The following is a 23,135-nucleotide window of genomic DNA, read 5'->3' on the forward strand; positions in this document are numbered from 1 at the left end:
CTTCAGTTCAAACTCCAGCTTTTAAGATTGCTATGGAAGGCTGAGGGCCAGCTGGGGGAGAATGAATGTTACAGCCTGCCTGATAACGCATAGATAAGACACACAAGCTGGGTCTTCTAAGAAGGCAGGAGAAGGTCTTTCTCTTCCCTCTAGAAACATTTGGCCCCTTCCCCTAAGGTGCATTTTCTCTCAAGTTTTCAGTATTGCTTTATTTGCAGTGATTAAAAGAGATAAAGACACTTTGCAGACAGACAACATAAGCAACACATAGACATGAAATGCTCTAGACAGAGATGAGTATAAATCTGGCCTAATAACCATTTTTCCATGTAACAGTGATTTTATGCTTTAGGGACTGAAGTAATAGCTATATTAATAGCTACTAATTTTCTTACCCTTTAAAAGATTCTTACACAGCTCTAACCACAGCCTTTCTAAAAGTTAACTTTATTCTCTGTCCATATTTGTTTGATAGCTAAAAAGGTGGTATCACTTTGGTCGGGGTAGATGTGTTAGGCAGTTCCTGGGCAGGCTGGTTTTTACAGAATGGGTGTTTAATACCTTGGAGTCTAGGGGACTATACTCAACTATATAACTGAGTGTTGGAAAGGAACTGGAGACATTTTTTACCCTCTGCTGGGAGGAGCAGGAAAAGATTTTGCATCCTCTATGCTACCTTGAGTGGCGGGCGGGTGTGTGTGGGGGTTAAGAACAAATCTCATGACTCAGCTTCTTAGGCCATATTTGAGGGTCTTCTGTCTCGGGATGAATTTTGGGTGTTCCATTCCTCCAGGGTATGGACTGTGGCAAATTTACCATAAGGGGAATTTAAAAGCAGTCATGTATGTAAGCAGGAAGACAGTCTCTTAACTATCTTGTAAAGAATATGAAGGTTTCACATACTTGAAATTACTGCTTAGCCACAAAAACTTCCTATGCTGGTAAGCCGGGTGTTCATGATCGATAAATTAGAAAAATAAGCTGAGCTTACACAAGTATTTCCTTGGCACATTTAGAGATTTCTGGAAACAAAACTGACAGAGCAGATCATTGGCTTAGGGAACCACTTGGTTCAGAGCCAAGTTTCTGGAGTCCGAGTGAAGAATAACATTGCAAGGGGGCTAGCTCAGCTTTGGGCATGGAGGCGAGTGCCTCAAGTCTCCACTATGGCTTTGGTGAAGAGGCCACAGATTGATTTCTTGTGAAAGAAAAGCTGCTTATGTCAGGCCAATACGAACCTGTCTGCCACTTTAGACAGATAATTTTGGCACCGTGTAAAGGGTATGGCTCCCACATGCCCAGTTCCACTGCTGAACCCCTCTAAAGCCAGGAGCCCTTGGAGGTAACAGTACACACTCCTATTGTCTCTTGTCCCTTACTTAAAGCTTTTTTTTTTTTTTTTTTTGTTTTTTTTTTTTTTTTTTTTTTTTTGTTTTAAACCAGTGCCTACTAAGGATAAAAGAAGAGACCCTCCTGGTTAAGTTGCTTAACAACCTCCAATTCTTAAGATAATACATTGTGTGCTTTGTGTCGCAGAGCTAACCACAGACTCTATTTCTGCACATTTTAATAGTACTCTCTGGAATCCTGTCTAGCCATTTGAAAACCAGAAAAACATCTTACCTTTCAAAAACCTTTTTCCATAGTAACACTGTCTGCATTACAACCACAGCATGGGTTTTAAAAGAAACACCGTTGAAATATACAGTGGCACAGCACAGACAGTAAAACTTAGTATCTGGGGGATCTGATTTTTTGAGTAAAAGTAGAAGCTGCAGCTATTTTTCAGGTTTTGTATATTAGTATCCTAAATTTTCACTTTGTTTGCCGCAGGCTATCTCCAACAATGGTAACGTTTACTTGGCCGCTCATTTTTTGCTAAGGTGAGGCTGACTGGCTGTCACCTCTCTAGGGTCGTCATTGAACCATGTCTTCTGAGACTCATCCTTAATGTTGGATATTAACTTGTTTTTTTGTTTTTAGTTTAGTTTCTACCATATGTTTTACTAACTCACTACCTTCAGCAGTGCCAAAAGGTTCCCTTTGGCTTAGCTTGTTAATTTTGGCTTGCCTTCTCCTGCCATAGAAATAGCTTTTAGGACTTGGCCGTTCTGATCGTAAGGGAATATTTGCCTCTGCTGGGATGGCAGATCATGTTGTCCAAGAGCATAGTTGGGGCTCAGCTCCGCAAGAGTAGAGTGGGAGTGGTAGGAAAGAGCTGTCATCTCCATGGGTGATGAGTCTTAGTGAAGGTAAGACCAAGGAGAATCTTCCACAAGCTGATTAGGAGTAAATGGTGATTACTTCACTGCCACCACCCCGGACAAGGAGGACTCTCTCTAATCCCTCGGTGAGTACTTCTAGGAATTCCATGTCTTTAGAAGTTGTCAAGGAAACAGGCAGATGAATAGTACACTATAACCTGGCACCAGTAATCCAGGTTTATTTGATCACAGAGCTGCAAACTCAGCATACTCCTCTTCATAATTATATATTCAGAATTGGAAAAGCCTGAACTTTGGACTCAACATCCATCTGTACATTCACCACCCATTCATTTCAGCAGTACTATACATGAAAACAAGGGCCCTGTGCATGCTAGGCAAGCACCCTACTATGCAACTGTTTCACCTGCTCTGATTTTAATTTTTTGAAATTTGGAAATGGTCTCACTAAATTGCCCAGGCCGGTGTTAACTCTTTATGGCACCTGGGCAGACCTCTAGTTTTTCCTTACTTTTCTAAGTAGCTGAGATTACAGGCTTGCACCACCAAGCCTGGAATTGGATTTAGTTTTAAATCTATGAAATAATCCTGGGATCTAGACCCTTTGCATATTTAATACAAGATATTCTCATCTGTTTCCTTCCTTCCTACCTCAAGCACTGGGACCTGAACCAAGAGTCCCATGCATGTTAGGCAAACATTCCACTACTGAATAAGCCCCAGCCCTTATTTGTTATCTGCTAAATGTGATTTAAAACTGGGTAAAACAGTGAGATGGCTCAGCTATTGAAAGAATTTGTACAAGCCTGACAACTTGAGTTCAATTCTTTGTAATGAGTGGGGAGAACACAAATATTTTGGAGGTAGACTCTCACTGTGTAACACTAGCTGGCCTGAAACGCAGTGATCTGCTTGCCTCTGCCTCCTGAATGCTGGGATTAAGGGTGCATCACAATGCCTGACATAAATAAAAAGTTTTAAGTGGCTGGAGAGATGACTCAGTGGTTAAGAACACTTGATGCTCTTGCAGAGGACCCGGGTATGAGTTCCTAGCATGCATGTGGTGGCCAGTGACCATCTGTAACTCAGTTCTAGAAAGTCCAACACCCTCTTCAGACATCCATGAGCACCAACTAAATGTGCACAAGCATACATGCAGGCAACAGACACATGAAAGTAGGGCTTAAAGTAGGGGCAGATAAAAGTGTACAATCCAAGCCGGGCGGTGGTGGTGCACGCCTTTAATCCCAGCACTCGGGAGGCAGAGGCAGGCGGATCTCTGTGAGTTCGAGACCAGCCTGGTATACAAGAGCTAGTTCCAGGACAGGTTCCAAAACCACAGAGAAACCCTGTCTCGAAAAACCAAAAAAAAAAAAAAAAAAAAAAAAAAAAAAAAAGTGTACAAGCCTGATTAGCTGAGTCTGCTTCTCAAAGGGTGCCTTCTGACCTTTACATGCTATGGAGCATGTACATTCATGTGCCTGTACACATGTGTATGCACACGAACTGAAAACTAGAACTGACAGTATATTTTCTTTTGACAGAAATGCCAAAATATAAGAAAAGAGGTAAAAAAAAAAATACCAGCTCAAAAGATCTCTAGCGATCCCACAGAATTTCTAAGTGGAGCTGCGTGAGTCAGATTTTCATACCATTTTTTCCATTAATAGACCATCCCCCCTTTCCTCAATGGTGCTGCTAGGAATGGACCAGTCTCATTGCAGGGCTAGAGGGTTCCCAAAATCATAACCCTGGATGAAGAAGCAGCCTTAGGCCATTTCCTCAGTTAAGAAGTTCTACCTCCAATGCTTCTCCCCTAACTTCATCCAAAAGACGGCTTTGCAGAGGATCCTGAAAGGAGAATGGATGTGGGTTCTGTCTCTAGGTTCACTGCTGAAAATTAAGAGTCCTGGGATTCACAGAGTACATAGTAACTCCCTGCCCCAGCTGCCTGAGGGGAAATCAGTTAATCTCACAACTTTGGAAGCATCCCTACCTATAGCATTTAGCTCTTCTTCAGAGGGAAAGTGGGGAACAGACCGACTTTAACCATTGCCTTGTCTCATAGCAAACTAAGATTTCTTTCCTGTTGGCACCTTCACAGGAAGGATACAGTTTTCATCACCTTCAGGGTTCCGGGGTGGTCCTGGCATATTCAGCAAAACCAGTTTGGCTTCATGGGACTTGTTAACTATGACTTCATTGAGCTTCACTGCTGTGTGCATACGTCTCACATTGGACTGGTCCCTGGTGGGGAAGAAGTGGGAGAGCTCAGGCAAGAAGAAAGCCAGTTATAAGTGCTCTTTATTTGGATCCCCAGAGCCTTTTCACTTGACTACATAATGTCATAATTGTGTGTGTGTGTGTGTATAGGAGGGCAGCTTTTTGGGAGTTGGTTTTCCTTCCACCAACTTTTGGGAGATCAGTCCTGGTGCTCACGATCAGGTCCTAAGGTTTGGCAACAAGCCATTATTTCGCTGGCCTGGTTTTCTCATTCTGCTTTCTTATTTTTTAATAATAGACAAATAATACAGAGATGAACAATGTGGAGGAGAAAAGGATGGTTAGCTTGTACAGGTAAAGTCACATGTACCACTGCATAGAATAGTGTATTGTTACAGGATAAGCTTGTGAGTGGGAACACTTACGGACGCATATTAAGTAGGTCCTGGAATCCTTCTATTGACTTGACCTTTTGCCCCCGGGTTGCCATGTACTTATCCTTGGTCCATGTCATGTGTACCTTCTCTTGGTAAGTTTCTGTCTCTTCATCCTCATCAGAACCAATGCTAGTTAAGCGTAGCATTGAGTTTCGATCTTTCACCAGCTGTGCCTAGGAAAGGTCAAACAGTTATTCTCCCTGTTCTTATGCTTTAACTGTTTTGAAAGGACCATAGGCTATACTGGAATAACTGAAGAAATGAGAAGAAAAGATTTGTCTTCCAATATCACTGTCAGACCTCACAGACCAGGCCAGGTCAATTCAGCAAGCTCTTTCTTACCTCTCTGTCTCGTTCTGTTTTAGACAGTCGCATGTGCCGGAGCATCTGGGACCTCTGCTCCATCATGAGGGTGCGCTCATATGTATAGGCAGATATGTCACTGTCATGCTGCCACAGACAGCACACAAAGCAGGCACAAAGAAAAAGAAGGGTTAGCCAATATTTGTATTTCTACACATTGACCTAATTCAGAAAAACTGTCATCGTGCCGGGCGATGGTGGCGCACGCCTTTAATCCCAGCACTCGGGAGGTAGAGGCAGGCGGATCTCTGTGAGTTCGAGACCAGCCTGGTCTACAGAGCTAGTTCCAGGACAGGCTCCAAAGCCACAGAGAAACCCTGTCTCAAAAAACCAAAAAAAAGAAAAAAAAAAAAAAGGAAAACTGTCATCGCATCAACCTTTCACTCCTATTTTGTTTAGTCTTGAGTTATAAGGATATGATTTCAGGGATGGAGATTAAATACAGTCACTGAGTATTTTCCATGATTTGATCATATTTGTTGCCTTGAAACAAAATACTGCAGCTTGTATTTTCCATACAAAGCTAGTGTGATTTTTAACATGAATTAAATATTAATAAATATATTAAGCAGCTAAGAGTTTGATATATATACATATATGATCAAACATCAATATATAACGTATGTATGTATGTATGTATGTATGTATGTATGTATGTATGTATGAGCTGTGTAATAAATAACAAAGCAAAGAAAAAGTAACCCCAGGAGCAGGAAGATGACTCAGTGGATAAAGACACTTGCTGCCAAGTTTGATGCCATGAATTTGGGTCCGGAGGCTCACATGATAGAAGCAAAGAAGTGAACCTGTAAGTTGTCCTCTCTCTCTCTCTCTCTCTCTCTCTCTCTCTCTCTCTCACACACACACACACACACACACACATACACACACACACAGAGAGAGAGAGAGAGAGAGAGAGAGAGAGAGAGAGAGAGAGAGAGAGAGAGAGAGAGAAATAAAAATATAATTTAAAATGAAAGCAAATAAAAAGAAACTCCCAGCCGGGCGATGGTGGCGCACGCCTTTAATCCCAGCACTTGGGAGGCAGAGGCAGGTGGATCTCTGTGAGTTCAAGACCAGCCTGGTCTACAGAGCTAGTTCCAGGACAGGCTCCAAAGCCACAGAGAAACCCTGTCTCAAAAAAAACCAAAAAAAAAAAAAACCAAAAAAAAAAAAAAAAAAGAAAGAAAGAAACTCCCAAACATTTATACATCCTACTTACTTAGGTCAATAAATTAGGGTTTTTTTTTGTGTGTGTGTGTGTGTGTTTTTTTAGGACTAGGGGGTTAAACTACACATTTGTAGCTGATTAATATCCCAGACTAGATTCTAGAAGAGAGCTGGAGTTCAGAGAGCGGTGTTCTCCTCTATTTCAAGTTCCACTTCCTCACCATCTCCACCACTTCCACTTCTGCCTCAATGCGCAGATGGTACAGGAAGGTGGCCAGATCTTTCTTCATCTGGATACTGTTGTCTTCGAGTTGGGCCACTGTGAAGATCCTTATGCCGCATTTTCTCCATACCTAATGAAATGCCATGTGTACATGGGAAATTAGGTGCATGAAGGGGAAAAAGTGATTCCCTAAAATGAGACATTTGTGCCTAGGATGAGCTTGCTGTAGTATCAAGTATTTGTTCCTTGCTTCCTGCTTGATTCATTTTTGTAGTAGTGTAAAATGATGTGAGTTGCCTCTCTGTATGCAGTGAATATGTTTTGTTACTATTGGTTAATAAAATAGCCAGGCAGAATAGAGCCAGGTGAGAAATCCAAGCAAAGATAAAGGGAGAAAGAAGGTGGAGTCAGAGACACCAGCAGCTCCCAAAGGAGTACGATGCCAGAGGATTACTGGTAAGCCATAGGGCATGTGGCAATATACAGATTATTAGGAATGGATTAATTTATATGTAGAGCTAGTCAGTAAGAAGCCTGAGTCATTAGTCAAACAGTTTAAAATTAATATTAAGCCTCAGAATGGTTATTCTGGAACTTGTGGGCTGGAGGTTTGACTAAGCAACACATTAAATACAATCTAAGTTAACACAATAGTTCAGGCTGGCCTTGAACTTTGATCCTCCCACTTTGGCCTCCTGAGTGGTGGGATCTACCAGCATCCTTCACTATTGGTGGTTCTAAATTCTTAATTCTGTTACAAGAAAAAATTTGCTCATGTAGTATTGTGAAATTGATGTTTGTCCCTGACTCCTGGCATTAATTTGTAAAATCCTTGGAAGGACAGAGGGGCTGAGGATTGGGTTGACCACCAATGGTAAATGGTTTAAGGCAGAAGCATGGGTAGAACAGTACTTTCAGTCTGCATCCTCAGGATGCAGGAAGGCAGTGTGTAAGACTATCAATCTGTGGGATAGAATGCTACCTCCAGATAATTAAGTCAGAATTGATTCAGCAACACCAAGTTGCTGCCTACTGCAGGAACAGCTGCTGGTTTCATATGGGGAGAGTAAAACACATCTACATAGCCCCATCCAAGATACACCGAGAGTGCTTTATTCAGACAGCATAACAATGACACCATACAAACATATAAGAAAGAGAATGAACATATATTGGTATGGCAGGCACAACATGTACATACTTACCCCTGAAACTGATGTGTTCCTGTTGCTTTTGTTTCAAACACTCATATGGAATTTTAGTAAACTTGTTGGAGTCCACTTAAGGTGGATTGGTAACATACAACAACAACAGCAACAAAATAAAATAAAAGGTAAAAAAAAACCCTAAACCCACTCTACTTCTAATAATGTTGAAGCTGGGATTATGGGACAGCCCAGAATAAGCCCCAACTCTTCAGATTTTAAGTGCCACCACTACTCAGTTAAATAATAATATGCATGTAGTGAGCCGGGACAGCAAGAGGGAATGCTTTGAGAGTGTCCAGAGTACCTTGTGCTGTTTCAGTAGGAAGGGTAGCAGCATGAGCATGCCCCCATCATGCACAATCCACCACACATCAATGTTGCCCTCAGAAAATGGCTCCACATTGCTGGGAAAGAAGGAGACATTTTTAGCCACCAGCAGGGCTAGATGGGCAGCAGTTGTCACTCGAACTGTGCCTATGGAGAGAAGAGAGGATTCGGATATACAAACAAGAACTGCTGGACTTTCTTCGCTTCCCACCATCTCAGGACAGGAAGGTAATGCTGACTGACATTTCTTGGAATAATGTGTCCTACTGACACCACACATCACACTTTACGAAGAGACAGAGGTCACTGAGGGAAGTCTACAGCTCTAGAAATGAATGGAGAAACATGGTTTAGGAAACTAGAGCTACTACATATTTAAAGTATGAATCTGGGAGGGTCTGATGAAAGACAATCTTTCCAGTTCTTGTGAGGACATCAAAATGAAAATGACAAATGAATATGACAATAGGTGAGACTTGACATAGATAAATAATTTGTGAACATAAACGTAAAGTTGGACAGGGCAGGTAACAGGTTATTACGAGTTTTTAAGTGGCCTTCTAACAGCATGTTTCAACACAGCACAGTCTCTATAAGAGTTAGAGTGACAGATTTAACTTGATCCCTCTCTGAGCCCTCAGGTCAGTACAGGAAACAGTTTTGTACCAATGAAAGTCTTCCAAGCGCGAGCATCTTCACTCTGACGCCAGCCATTGGGCCAGCCCATCACCACTGTGTTGTGCTTCATGCCTCCAAGGCCACAGGACTGGATGAGGTGTGAAATGCCCTCTTTCAGCTTGGCAGCCACCACCAGCTGGCAGAATCCTTTTACCTTTTCTGCCTCCATTAGGTGCTTAATGGTCTGAAAGAGATACAAAACTTCAACTGTGTTGTCTGGTTTCTGTCCTGCACAACTGCTTCACCCTGAACCTTTTAACTCGTCATTCCTTCTCGTTATTGTACTCCCATCTTTCTCTAAATTCAATGTAATACCGTAATATAATAGATGTAATAACATAATGCAATATAATAGAAAAGTCCAAAAACTTCAGTGTGCTCCACTGAAGTGTCATCTTTGTTTCTGTTTTGTTTCATTTGTTTTACTTTAGAAGTGCTTACTGCCTATATGTGTATCTGTAGCTGGTGGTCCATATGTAGCTCCTCTTCCCTTTCCTCTATTCTGCTTGCTTCCTTTTCAGGTGAAGCACTGAGCACAGGGCTGTCCAAAAAGTAAATAGTGGACACAGTTTCTTGATTGACAAGGCAAATTCACTAGTGTCAACACCATACTCTTGTTAATCCCAGGCATCCCTTAATCTTTCAGGAAACCCAGGCATCCTAATAACCTAATAACCTGATGATCCCTGAAGTTCACTTGAGAGTTTTCTCAGGTAAGGTTTCCCTTTTCCCCTTCTCTTTTTCGTATGTTCATTCTGACATTTGAATAGTGACTGAGTACACCTGCATTTAATTTATTATGCTGCATTTAGTCAGATTAACTTAGAGGCGGTATCGCATGCCTATTTATTCTTCCCCAACTCCTCTGCTGGAAAGGGAATGGCAATAATGACGTACAAAATAGATATGATTTTCTCAAAGATACAAGTTAAATTAGTGGTTATCTAGGGTAAAGATATTGGTTTGCAGCCATATGCTTTTTAAAAATTAACTTTTGTCATCTGGATTAATATTTCCCAGAATTTCTAATTTAAAAAAAGGATTAATTTTAAAAATTAATTGCATGTGTACGTGCTGGGAACCAAACTCAAGTTCTCTGTGAGCGCAGTATGTACTCTGAACTATGCTGCCATCAGATTCAGGGACATTATCATAGTCAAACATAAATTCTCACATGATTTCTCTTCCTTTCAGATCAGCGTTTGGAGTCTAACTGGAAATGATGTTTATTGATAATCTCATGGGAAATGCTTTAAATGGGGAGAATAGACACCTACTCTGGCTCCTTCTGTCTCGGGATTACGACTGTTCAAAAGGCAGCACTGAGTTGGAAGCCTAGGTCACACAGAAAAAGGTATATCTCAGAAACCTGAGGGCTTCCTTCTAATCTGAACTTAGCTTACAGATGTAACAAAGTTGACAAGTCTTTTAAAAATATTACTGAACCTTATGTTCAAAGTTGGTCAACACTTATGCAAAAACATTCTTTTAAACTGATTTTTTTTTTATATCTGCTGTACCATTCAAATGCATTATGTCCTCCATGATTTCCTCAGCAATCTCTTTTCAAGGGTACATATAGAAAGGCTTTTGGTTTTGGTTTTATGAAACAGGATCCTGGCACTCACGGTGAAGACCAGATTGGCCTTGAACTTACAAAGATCCACCTGCCTCTGCATCCCTAAGTGCTGGGATTTTTTTTTAATTTATTTTTATTCTTTTTTAATTAAGATTTCCACCTGCTCCCCGTTTCCCATTTCCGTCCCCCTCCTCCTACATATTGTCCCCTCCCCCCACTCCTCTTTTCCTCCCCCCCACTCCATTCCCCCTCCCTCTCGATACTGAAGAGCAGTCCAAATTCCCTGCCCTGCGGGAAGACCAAGGCCCTCCCACTTCTATCTAGGTCCAGGAAGGTGAGCGTCCAAACAGGCTAAGCTCTCACAAAGCCAGTTCATGTATTAGGATCGAAACCTAGTGCCATTGTCCTTGGCTCTCATCAGCCTTCATTGTCCGCCATGTTCAAGGCATACATTACCATGCCAGGCTCAGAAACATATTTTTAAATAATTAGAAATAGAAGCATTTTCCAGCTTTTATTATATGCTAACATAAAAGGTTTACCATTTGGGGAAAGAACCCCACCCCTCTCTGTGAACAGTGCTGGCCTTTTTTTTTTTTTTTTTTTTCCGAGACAGGGTTTCTCTGTGGTTTTGGAGCCTGTCCTGGAACGAGCTCTTGTAGACCAGGCTGGTCTCGAACTCACAGAGATCCGCCTGCCTCTGCCTCCCGAGTGCTGGGATTAAAGGCGTGCGCCACCACCGCCCTGCCGTGCTGGCCTTCTTGTAGGCCATTAAAGCACAAAGCACTTGAGGAATGCAGGTCAGTGGGCTACGTTCCTCACCTGCTCTGCGGCCAGAGCTTCCCCATAGTTCTCCAGGAAGTTCCCCACGATGACAGAGCCCACAATAGTGAGTCCCTTTCCTGCCTTGAGCTGGGAGGCAAAGGTGAGGAGGCGAGGATGCTTGACGTGTAAGTCTTCATCCAGCTTCAGCAATACAAGCAGCTGAGGCCTGTGCAGAGGTGAGGAAGCAGATACTTAGGTGTGGGAAACATGGCAACTTCATCCCTTCTTTCAGGAGGTCTTTAGACAACATTTGACTTGATACAAGGATGGAATAAGAGGAATGGTAAATGATGGTTTTGAGTTATTTCAAATGTTCTCAGTATTGTCTAAAATTGACCAGTCTTCAAAGAATAACAACATACAATAAATGCATACAATAAGTAAGGCAGCCATGTTTTCAGTTAGTTCAAAACTTGAAACCAGTCCCTTTGAGCCACACAGTTTCTTAATCAGGTAATCAAGGGAGCACTGTTGTACGCTTTAGCTGTGTGCAAACACCACTAAGCTCTGCCGATTGCTTTACCTCCAGTTCTTAGTATGAGGAGGTCCTTCCTCCAGGCGGAGCAAAGCAAAGCGAGCAGCACTGAGGGACAGCCCCCGGATGCCATCGCCCCATTCCTTCTCAGCCCTGGGGGAGGGGAGAAGAGGAGCAGTCAGTTTATACTACAGTGAGAAGAGGTTCAAAAGAATAAAGCCCAGGCTTTTCCAAATCTCACAGTAAAACACATAACACATACAAGGTAGAAGACTAAGACTCATGGTTGTACTTTATCTACTGTCCCTTATCAGCATGAGGTCCCACTGTGAGGCTAACCATCCCAAACCAGAGATGGTCCACAACACAGGCTGGCAGGGTCACCCTCCACCACGTATCTATTCAAAAGCAACTATGTGGAATATAAATTGTAATTGTGATTTTGAAAATAATGGAATGTCCAAAGTAATCTGCTGAGTCAGGATATAATTTATTCCCATGTTTGGAGGTTGTTTGGGGTTTTGGTTGCTTGGATGCTATTCAGGATTAATTGCATTTCAGACTATCCCTTGCTTGAAAAGTTTAGCTAAGATGTTTACATTTGTTCTGTACTTTAAAAAGTTTATTTATGTGTACACATATTTGTATAGAAATGCTCATGAATGTTCAGGTGTCTCTGGAGGCCAAATCAGTGTTGAATCCTCTGGGGCTGGAGTAGCAGGTGGTTGTGAGCTGCCTGGGGCGGGAGGTTCTTGAAACCAAACTCTCTTAACCACTGAGCTATCAATATCTCAGGCTCTGTATCATTTATTTTTTTTCTTTGTGTTTTTTGTTGAGAGAGAATCCTTATATGCAGCTCAGGTTGCCTCAGCTTCCTGAGTACTGGGACTACAGGTGTGTGCCACCATGCATGGACAAACCTGTCATTCTCAGCAGTGAGCAAGGTAAAATTTATACTTACCCTTGGTACTCAATGTACTTGTAGATCATGCCAGCAATTACCATAGCTACAATGGCATAATACCAGGAAGAAATGAACATCAGAGCTAGACAGATGCTCATTCCCATGAAAGAGAGGGCCCTGGAAAAGGAAAACAAAACCACAGATCAACAAGTATCTTTCTAAGTAGCAAGAAAAGATAACAGTTCTGGGAAATGCTTCCTGTACTGCGGTGGGGATTGGAAATTTTTTTTAAAATTTCCAGTCAATTATAGACAGAACTTCTGCTAAATACAATGAAAATAATTATTAGGAAAAAACCATCATATCCATAGTCTCTTTCCTTCTTTCTGGTGTTGTGGCTCAAACCCAATGCCTTGCACATGTAGGCAGGCCATCTATCACTGAGCCTTCACACCTAGCCCATACAGGGTGGACCCTGTGCCTTCTGTAAAAGACGGTGCTTCCTGCTGCTGGACAATAGTAAACATAAAGAGGGTGCAACAGCGTTATCAGCCATAAGGACAATTAATAAGCATTTGGAAAAGTGGGGACTGAACACAGTCAAGAATCCGAAACGTGATGTTAATTTTTTCTCATATAAGTATTCCTAACATTTTTTATGGGCATTTAATTTCCCATAAGTGCAGAGTCCACTGATGAGAAGCTGCTGTTGGCTCTTTATAGCAAGTGGCTGATTTGGGCAGATAAATTATGCAGACAGTGTATCACTGAAGCCCTTTCGTGTGCAGTCACATTCTAACCCTGTGAGGAATGCTAAAGTGTCGACAGAAGAACAGTTAATTTGGAGATTAAGATATAACACCAAAAATCTCAGCACAAACTTTCAACTAATGTTAAAGCTAGGAGGAGGATGGGAGGTGCTAAGCCCAGTTAGGATATGCATTCGTGCTACACAAATGTCACGCCGCGAGCCATTACCGGTAAGTGAAGCCAGAGGAGTAAGGAAAGTTAGAAAATAGGAATACAGCAACAGGCACACCTGAACATAAAATCCCACAAGGTCATATGTCACAGGAAAGACATGAAATGTGGCCAAAAACCTTGATGGCTCCGTTAGGACTGGCAAGACTGTACTGTGGTGCCACAGCTTTTCACTGAGAGCTGTGCTGTGTCCCCGCATTGCATTTTGGATGCATTACTCCCTGTCATGAATTAGTAAAATGAGAATTCATGAGGCTACATGTGCTCATGCATATTACAGGGCTCAAAAGGATCAAGGTGAACTGAGGACTTGGGTGTCCTAACTACACAGTTCACATTCTTAATTACTAAATGAAATTCTGATAACTGTGAGAATGAAAACTGATGAGAATATAAAAGTAGAGATAAGGGATGAAATTCAGTGCTCAGCTAAGAGAAAATAGGAGAGCACATGTGCAAAGGGAAGGTTTGAACCTTAGAAATGAAGCAGCCTGTAAGTAAGAACTTAATAGTTCTGTGGATCTTGTCAGTTATTTTTTTAAAAATATTTATTTATTATGTATACAATATTCTGTCTGTGTGTATGTCTGCAGGCCAGAAGAGGGCACCAGGCCTCATTCTAGATTGTTGTGAGCCACCATGTGGTTGCCAGGAATCGAACTCAGGACCTTTGGAAGAGCAGGCAATGCTCCCAACCACTGAACCATCTCTCCAGCCCCTATCTTGTCAGTTATTATAAAGTGATATAGACAGTTATGAAAGAATAGGAAAGAAGAAATTCAACTGGCAACTGAACATTAACATAGTATGGAACGGCTGAAAAATAAAAAGATTTTATTGAGAACCCAGAATATCCTAGATTTCTAGAAAGATGAGGAACAAGATGAGGACTTACCAGTGATAGTAGCGGAATCGGGGCCTCCAGTTGGGGGTTCGGAGTAATGTCTGCAAGGCACATGCCAAGTTCACAAAGAGGTAACACATGAGGAAAAACCTTGGGTAAGAACAGTGAGAAGAACTGTTTTAAAGTGATTCTTTTAGGATGACTTTAAATAATTGGAGGCCTCTGTGCTACTAAACTCTGTTTACAGACCACCAACCATTTATCAAACAGGAAGAAACCTAAAACATTTCCTTGCAAACCTGTTCATCTTCCTATCCTCTCTTTGGGATGATGGCCAAAAATATTTTTTTTTTAAAAAATTAATGTGTATGGTTGTTTTTCTGTATCTGTGCACCATATGTGTGCTTCTAGTAAGTATATAGAAGACAAAAGAGGGTGCTAGGTCCCCTGGAACTGGAATTACAGAAAATTTTGAGAAGCCACGTAGGTGCTGGGAATTGAACCCAGGTCCTCTGGAAGAGCAGTCTGTGGTCTTAACCATTGAACCATCTCTCCAGTTTGGTAAGTTTGGTACAACCATTATTTACCCAGATGTTCAGGGGCAAATCCATATTTCTGCTTCCTTATTAATTCTCCCTCCAAATTCACCTATCAAGTCTAGGATTCTGCCTATTTCAAACTCCCTGAACTTCTTTATCTTCTTTTTTAGTACTTTCACCCTAGTGCAGGATTTCTTTTTTTCCATTTCCAGCTCAACATTATCCTCTTCTAGTCCCCCCACACACACCACCTTAGTTTTTGAAACAGAGTTTCATTTATGCAACATTGGCTGTCCTAAAACTCACTGTCTATATAGACCAGACTGGCATCAAACTCCCAGAGATCTCTCTGTCTCTGCTTCCTGAGCTGGAATTAACAGGTGTGTACCATGATACTAAGCAGGGATTTATTTGTTTTTCTGTGTATGGTGTCTTGCCTGAGATATGTATGTGCAGCACACTGTGCTTGGTGACTGCAGAGACCAGAAGAGGGCACTGAATCCCTGTAACTGCAGACTAACAACAGCCGCCTTTGCTTCGCAAATAACCAGACAGCCTTCAAGACACAGGTGTCACGTCCAGGAATCCTCTCTGATCAGGTGCCCTCGTGGCGCCCAGCGTTGACCTTTGCCATTCTCCATTCATTGCGTTATGTGGGGGAATTCTTGGTTTCCTTATCTACCATCAGATCCTTGAGACTATGGGCCTTACACATCATTATATTCCCAACTTATTACAGTGTCAGGCAGACAGCTAGTCATCAGAATGTCACAGGTAAATGAAGAGAGGCCAACAGCAAAATCAACTAATGATTCATAAAATAAAGGCAGGGGCTGGAGCATGCACTTCATAGAAAGATGTATAGTGTAGAGGGCATGCCTAGTACAAACAAAGCCCTGGGTTCAAAGGCCAACATTTAAAAAAGAAAATAACAGAAACAAAAGGAAAAGGAGACGGATACAAGTAATTTTAGAAGTTGTATAGGTAGGAACACCCATTAAATTAACAGTCATTTATAAAAGCCTTGCACATGAAAGTTCTCAGGAGTAAGTATGCTTTCTTTCTTTGCTTTCTCTCCCTCATTCCCTCTCTCTGTCTGTCTCTTTCTCTTTCCTTTTTTTGGGGGCAGTGGTTTGCGATAGGATTTCTGTACTGTCCTGGAACTCATTCTGTAGATCAGGCTGGCCTCGAACTCACAGAGATACACCTGCCTCTGCCTCCAAGTGCTGAGATTAAAATACGTGCCTCCACCGGCCAACTAGTATTCTTTTAAGGATTTAAGTGTGTGTGTGTTCATATGAGTGCCCACAAAGGTCAGAGGTATCAAGTCCCCTGGAGTTAGACTTACAGGCTGATGGAGGAGGGTCATCTTTCTATCTGTTGCTTTCTTTGGTTAATTAATAAGGAAACTGCCTAGGCCCATTTGATAGACCAACCCTTAGGTGGGTGGAGTAAACAGAACAGAATGCTGGGAGAAAGAAGCCGTGTCAGTGAATCACCATGATTCTCCCACTCCAGACGGACGCAGGTTAAGATCCTTCCTGATAAGCCAGCTCATGGTGCTACACAGAATATTAGAAATGGGTTAGATCAATATGTAAGAGCTAGCCAATAAGAGGCTGGAACTAATGGGCCAGGCAGTGTTCAAAAGAATACAGTTGCCGGGCGGTGGTGGCGCAGGCCTTTAATCCCAGCACTTGGGAGGCAGAGGCAGGCGGATCTCTGTGAGTTCGAGACCAGCCTGGTCTACAGAGCTCGTTCCAGGACAGGCTCCAAAGCCACAGAGAAACCCTGTCTCGAAAAACCAAAAAAAAAAAAAAAAAAAGAATACAGTTTCTGTGTAATTATTTCGGGTATAAAGCTAGCTGGGTGGCGGGACGCAGCACAGCCCGCTGCTCTCATTAGCAGCTCCCAGGCAGTTCTGAACCATCTACATGGGGGCTGGGAACTGAACTTAGGTCCTCTGGAAGACCCAGTATATACTGTTAACCAATTAACCATTTCGCCAGCCCCATCTCAGGAATGATTTTGGAAGGGAAGTGAAGTCTGTGTTTGGTCAACTCTGTCATTACTACTACTTTTACATGACTAATGGAAATTAAGTTATATACCATTAAACAACCATAGCTGAAGAGAGTAAGCGGCTCTTACATTGAAAGAATTGGGGCAACGAGATCCAGGGAGGCGATGAGAATTCCCAGCTCTGCTATGGCAGCAGTTAGAAGTAAGGCCCAGGTAGGTTCCCCATTGGCTTTGCTGTGACCAAAAACCTGTACAGATGAGGGAAAACATCAGGCACGGGGCAGTGACCCAATGTGCCAGTTTCAGACATCTGAAAAATAAGAACAACTTCACAGCGATCACATATAGACACATTCTGAGGGCCTTGTACTAAAATTCTAAATCTCTCAACATTTATGATCTCCCACTTGTTAAGCTGAAAACGATAACATGTTTTACAAAACCTGGGAAAAAAGAGGGCACAACAAAGTGTCACTCACCCTAAGGAATGGTATGATGTTGTCCTTGGCAATAGCCTGGAGCAGCCTAGGTGCACCTGTGAGGCTCTGAAGTCCAGCCCCACACGTTGAAAAGAAGGAGCCAATAACGATCACCCATGGGGATGGCCAAGATAAGGTGCCAACAACCAAATTACCTTTCACGGCATCCCCAAATCTGGGAAAGAAATAAACAGTGGAGAAATTCTATCTGAAAACAACTTCAGTTTGAAAAAAATAGGATGATAATCATGAGTATGGATATTTTAGGCTTATAATTTTTATAGACGCAAACTGAGGTAAACATGATACTAAAAATGTAAAGGTCCAAAGTTTTCATAAAAGCACACTAACAGCAGGCATTAACACGCCTGTAACCCCAGCTCTCAGGGGGCTGGGGCAGGAGAATTATGAGTTTGGCCAGACAAGGGTATATTCTGAGTTCAAGATCAGCTCAGGATGCACAGCAAACCCTGTCTAAAAAGAAATTACTGGAAGCTGGGTGGTGGTGGCGCACGCCTTTAATCCCAGCACTCAGGAGACAGAAGCAGGTCTATCTCTGTGAGTTCAAGGCCAGACTGGTCTACAAAAGCTAGTTTCCAGGACAGGCTCCAAAGCTACAGAGAAACTTTGTCTCGAAAAAATAAGCAAACAAAATGTTACTGGGCTGGGGGTATAGCTATTACAACACATCATTTGCTTGGTGTATTTCTGATGCCCTAGGTTCAATGCTTTGCAGCACTGTGTGTGTGTGTGTGGGGGGGGGGAATTAATAATCTGTATTTTTAAAAAAAAAAAACAGACAGTACAGTTAGAAAACAAGCCAAGTTTCACTTACAAATTCTCTTCCTAACTGGCAGTGAATCTGCTTTGGGATGGAAATTGGAAAAGTGCAGAAAAACACACCAGGGAGGAGGTCCACAAAATTTAAGAATATCTATTAATTTTCATTTTGTCTGCACGAATGTTTGTGTACCATGCACGTGCCAGATGCCTGCAGAGGCTAGAAAAGGAAGTCAAAAGTCCTGGAACTGGAGTTACAGACAGTTGTGAGCAGCCATGTAGGTGCTGGGAACTGAACTTGGGTCCTCTGCAAAGGCAGCCAATGCTCTTAACCACTAAGCCATCTCTCCTGCCTCAAGAGGTCCATACTCTTGTTAGTTAGCATCATGCATACCTTGCATGTTCCATCTATTTATAAAATTTTTACATTACCCAGTATTCTACTATTGATATTCTATTATATGAAATACTATAATCAATATCTTTATGAACATATATAAATATTGACACATAAGATATTTTTCATAGAGGCAGATTCCTAAGAGCGAGTAACTGCAAAAATTAATATATTAAAACATTTTAAAGCCGGGCGGTGGTGGCGCACGCCTTTAATCCCAGCACTTGGGAGGCAGAGGTAGGCGGATCTCTCTGAGTTCGAGACCAGCTTGGTCTACAAGAGCTAGTTCCAGGACAGGCTCCAAAACCACAGAGAAACCCTGTCTCAAAAAACCAAAAAAAAAAAAAAAAAAAAAAAAAAAAACAAAACATTTTAAGATCACTGATGTGTTTTATTATATAAAACTAACACAGAGTCTGAGGAGATGTCTCCAGGTAAGTGCACTGAGTTAAAATTCTCAGAATCCACATAAAAAGCTGGTATAAAATGGATGTGTGTACAGCTGTAACTCCGGAGTTCTGTAGGCAGAGACAGGTAGACTGTCAGTTTTCTGGCTGCCACTTTAGCTCGGGTAAGTGAGGGATCCTATTTCAAGGAAATAAGGTAGAAAATGAGAGGGCAGGGCACCCAACATTCTCCTTAGGCAGGTGTGCTACAGTCGCGCCGCGCACAGACACACACATTTCCCCCCAGAAAAAAAAAATAGGTAAAACAGCATAATATTAAAACTCATGCTTGAGGGAAATAAAGACTGATGTGTGGGAATAGGAATAAGAAATTTGTGTATGGTGGGTGAGTTGGCACACACCTTTAATCCCAGCACTTTGGAGGCAGAGGCAGGTGGATCTCAGTGAATACGAGGCCAGCATGGTCTACAGAGCAAGTTTCAGGACAGCCAGGACTGTTACACAGAGAAACCCTGTTTCAAAAACAAAAACAAAAATAAAAAACAAAAGCAAAACAAAGTAAGAAATTTATATATGCTGGTAATATTCTGAGACACATACATACATTTTGTGTTTGATTTCTCAAAATTGCAAAATTTTTGTGTGCTTCATGTACTCCCACTGCTTCATGGCTGACAACTGGATTAATATTAATTTATGCATTCTGCTTCTAATGGATATTTGGATTTCTTTTATTTGAACCATTTAAGAATATTACCACTATGATTCTTAATGCATATGCACAAACATTTCTGCTGAATATACCCAGAAATGAGACTGGTATGGACATATGCAATGTTAGGAGATAGTGGCCAGTAATTTTCTAACTAAAACTGAATAATTTCTATATATGTATAAATTCACCACTGTTCCCATCCAATAAAATAGTAGAGTGAAACACTATGCCTTGTACACACACACATTCACAAACACACACAATTTTTTGGAACCTATTTTCCTCAATAATATTTATAATAGTCTGTGCTAGGATTCCTGCTTATCAGGAATCCTAGAGCTCAATCAGGGGAACATAATATGAAAATAGCAGCTGCAATTCAGGATGGTAAGAGCAACACCACAGAATGTTCAAATATAGGGGGTAGACAAAAGGAGGAGTGGTTCTGTTCTGGGGTGAAGATAAGATGGAAAACTACAGGAGAGAAGACCCTTCACTTGATCTTGAGGTAAAGTGAGTCTTCCAAGTAGGAATAACCAACTGAAGCGAAGGAAACAACATAGACAAAGGTATACAGAAAGAGCATCTTGGTGGCATTATGGAAAAAAGTGGTAAACTCAAAAGGAAATTATTATGTGATTATAAAGAGAGAAAAAAACCCTGAAGCCCAGTACTGGGTGACGGAACCACTGAACAGTGGGAAGTGGACAGCATTCACAGGACTTAGGAAAGACTTGGAGGACGGATGAAAAGGAGGGAAAACTCCTAGGTTAGGACCGATATCTAGAGTCCACTGTAACAGGGAGTGGAGTGAGGATATGAGCCAAGATGCGGAAAACACAAGAATCATCAAGTTTCAGGGAGAGATCTGACAAACATCTCACAAAATGTATCCGAGAGAAAAGAAACAGTAAATACTAAGGCGTCTTCACGAAGGAAATCAGTATCCCACTTCCATTTAGAACGCCAAGTGGGAGTGGCCAGAGCCTCCCTGTAAATGGAGGCTGGAGACACCACACAGTTCCGCTCGCCCTGCTGTTACGCTCAGTGTTCCAGCAGTTCTTGGTGTACAGGAAAGTACTTAGTATTTAGTCAACATCACGGCTTTTGGGGGGAAGAGTTATATTAGTTAAATCTTAAAAAATAGCATTGGTCCTCATTATTTACTAATTAATTACTGCCTGAGGCAGGTGGACTCTTAATCCCATAAATTTGAGGTTAGCTTAGGGGAACATTGCAAAAGAAAAAAGATCACAAAATATTTTCTTATCATAGGCTAAATTATGCACATATATCTTAATCTCTTTTTTAAACCTTGCTTTTTTTGTATTGCTGGGATCAAACCTAGAGTATTGTTTGTGCTACATATATATTCCTCTGACACACACATACACACACCTTCCTTTGTCTGTCTGTATGTCATATATAGATACAGATACAGATATATCACTTTCATATATACATGAGACCTCTGTGTGTGTATACACACATTTTCTATTTTATTAGTTATGATTCACACCTTGGCCTGGTTTGAGAGTATATCTGTGTTGACACTCTGATGAGTGACCAGATGTCATGGAAGACAGACACATGGTTTTATACTTACTTGTCTCTGAGAACAACTCCTTCAATACATGCGCCAAAAAGGACAACATTGCTTAAATCTGTTATGCTGACAGTCAAGGAAATTGTTGTTATCCCTCACCTTTATGCAGGATGATCCCTTTTCACTTAATGAGTTGCTATTCACTAATCCTAGAAAATCCTTCTTTAATGATGCTTATGAAGCAGGGCAGCTATCTGGCTAGTGAGGCAGTAGTCAGGGCATTATTATTATTAGGTGAAAATACTTATCGTCCTAATTCTGCTGCATGATCCCACCACGACTCAAAGGATACACACAAAGGATGTGGTCAGGATGGCAAGGATGGTTCCAATGGGAATGGACTTCTGAGCATCTTTCAGATCTCCAGATCTGTTTGACCCAGCCATGATACCTAGGGAGGGGAAACACCAAGCTAGCCTCTTGGCTTTCTGGGTACTTTGATGTTCATACTGATACTGAAGACTACGGGCAAACTTCTTAGAACACTGAGGATATGTCTATCTCCTATGGCTGATGGCTTCTAAAACCTAACACCCACTGCTTACCTGTGACAGAAGGAAAGAAGATCCCCACCAGCAGAGTGAAGGAGGTGGTGATATCAGCAAGGACGTACTCATGGTTTAAGTTGCCCAAGACGTCAGATGACTTGGCTGATGGCTTTTCAATGATCTCACCCTTTGGTAAATAATTACTCCAAAGGTTTTCTGCAAAGGTGTGAGAGGTGGGGGTGGGAGGGGAGGAAGAAAGAGGATACAAGATTATAAGCAATATGGAAGTAATATAAGTACATGATTTCTTACCCAAACAACATTCAATCAGAAACCCCAATAGTTATTGTTATAAGTACTGTCCTGTAGACTGACCCAAGAGCTTTTTACATGCTAGGCAAGTACTGTATCTACATCCACTCCAGCCCCTTAGGGTAGTTTTTAAAGCTATTGTTCTTCAACATGCACACATGTTAAATATTATAGAATAAAACCAATCCTATTTCTCATTTGTTCTAATATAATTTTATTAAAGGCTTTGGTATAATAAATGCAGTTAACTTTCTAATACAAATTTGTGAAAGTTAAACAGACTAAAATTAAATGCCCCCAAAAGCCTATTTTTAAATTAGTTATAAAATATAAAGTCTACTTTAAAAAATTAATATCAAAGTAGTTTTTAACCTCTTAGTATGAACTTGCTTAATGGGCAAAGAAATTGGTGGACAACATTTAAGAGGATGCCATTTAAGGAATAAATTCCAGGAATTTAGCTGAGCTAGGAAAACATGTGTGTCTGGTGACATTAAAACAGTTCTATTTTAGCTATCACTGCAGGAAGATCACTGGCAATTTTTCAGGAATACATTGAGTCAGACATGAAGGCAAATCCTTATGGTCCCAGCTTGTCAGGAGCCTGAAGCAGAAGGACTGTATAAGCCCAGGAGTTAGACATTAGCTTGAAGAACATTGCAAAATAAAAATATTCACAAAATATTTTATCTTACCCTAGGCTAAAAAGTCATTTATCTGCCTCTATTCTCAAAAGAAGGCAAATTGTAACAGATGCACTCTGTAATGGAACTCTAAATACAGAAAATTTCCCTGAGAGAAAAGCAGAGATATGCTAGGCATGGTGGTGCACGCCTATAATCCTCCCAGTACTCAGGAGGCTGAGGCACAGGGACCCCTGCCAAGTCCAACAGAAGAGTCTTAGACAGTGGGCTGGGTGCGGCTCAGT

At 41.5% G+C, this 23,135-nt stretch overlaps 1 protein-coding gene across 4 annotated transcripts in view; it reads right to left on the reverse strand.

Moving 5' to 3' along the window:
- Positions 1–36: 36 nt before the first annotated feature.
- Slc12a6 (solute carrier family 12 member 6) overlaps positions 37–23,135 on the reverse strand; it is a 97,498-nt gene continuing 74,399 nt past the window's right edge. For 2 of the 4 annotated variants that reach the window (XM_057781592.1, XM_057781594.1), the window contains 16 exons: positions 21,953–22,111; positions 21,700–21,798; positions 21,408–21,465; positions 17,503–17,677; positions 17,153–17,271; positions 14,514–14,612; positions 12,695–12,814; positions 11,782–11,886; positions 11,256–11,424; positions 8,843–9,038; positions 8,154–8,323; positions 6,640–6,771; positions 5,228–5,335; positions 4,874–5,058; positions 4,339–4,472; positions 37–2,375 (listed from right to left, as the gene is read on the reverse strand). In XM_057781592.1, the coding sequence (XP_057637575.1) occupies positions 2,284–2,375; positions 4,339–4,472; positions 4,874–5,058; positions 5,228–5,335; positions 6,640–6,771; positions 8,154–8,323; positions 8,843–9,038; positions 11,256–11,424; positions 11,782–11,886; positions 12,695–12,814; positions 14,514–14,612; positions 17,153–17,271; positions 17,503–17,677; positions 21,408–21,465; positions 21,700–21,798; positions 21,953–22,111 (2,120 nt within the window). In that variant the 3' untranslated portion in view covers positions 37–2,283. The remainder of the gene's footprint in view (positions 2,376–4,338; positions 4,473–4,873; positions 5,059–5,227; positions 5,336–6,639; positions 6,772–8,153; positions 8,324–8,842; positions 9,039–11,255; positions 11,425–11,781; positions 11,887–12,694; positions 12,815–14,513; positions 14,613–17,152; positions 17,272–17,502; positions 17,678–21,407; positions 21,466–21,699; positions 21,799–21,952; positions 22,112–23,135) is intronic. The other 2 variants (XM_057781593.1, XM_057781595.1) reach the window with 1 other exon arrangement.

The sequence above is a fragment of the Chionomys nivalis genome, chromosome 9 (assembly GCF_950005125.1).
Source record: "Chionomys nivalis chromosome 9, mChiNiv1.1, whole genome shotgun sequence".
NCBI classification, from domain to species: Eukaryota; Metazoa; Chordata; class Mammalia; order Rodentia; family Cricetidae; genus Chionomys; species Chionomys nivalis.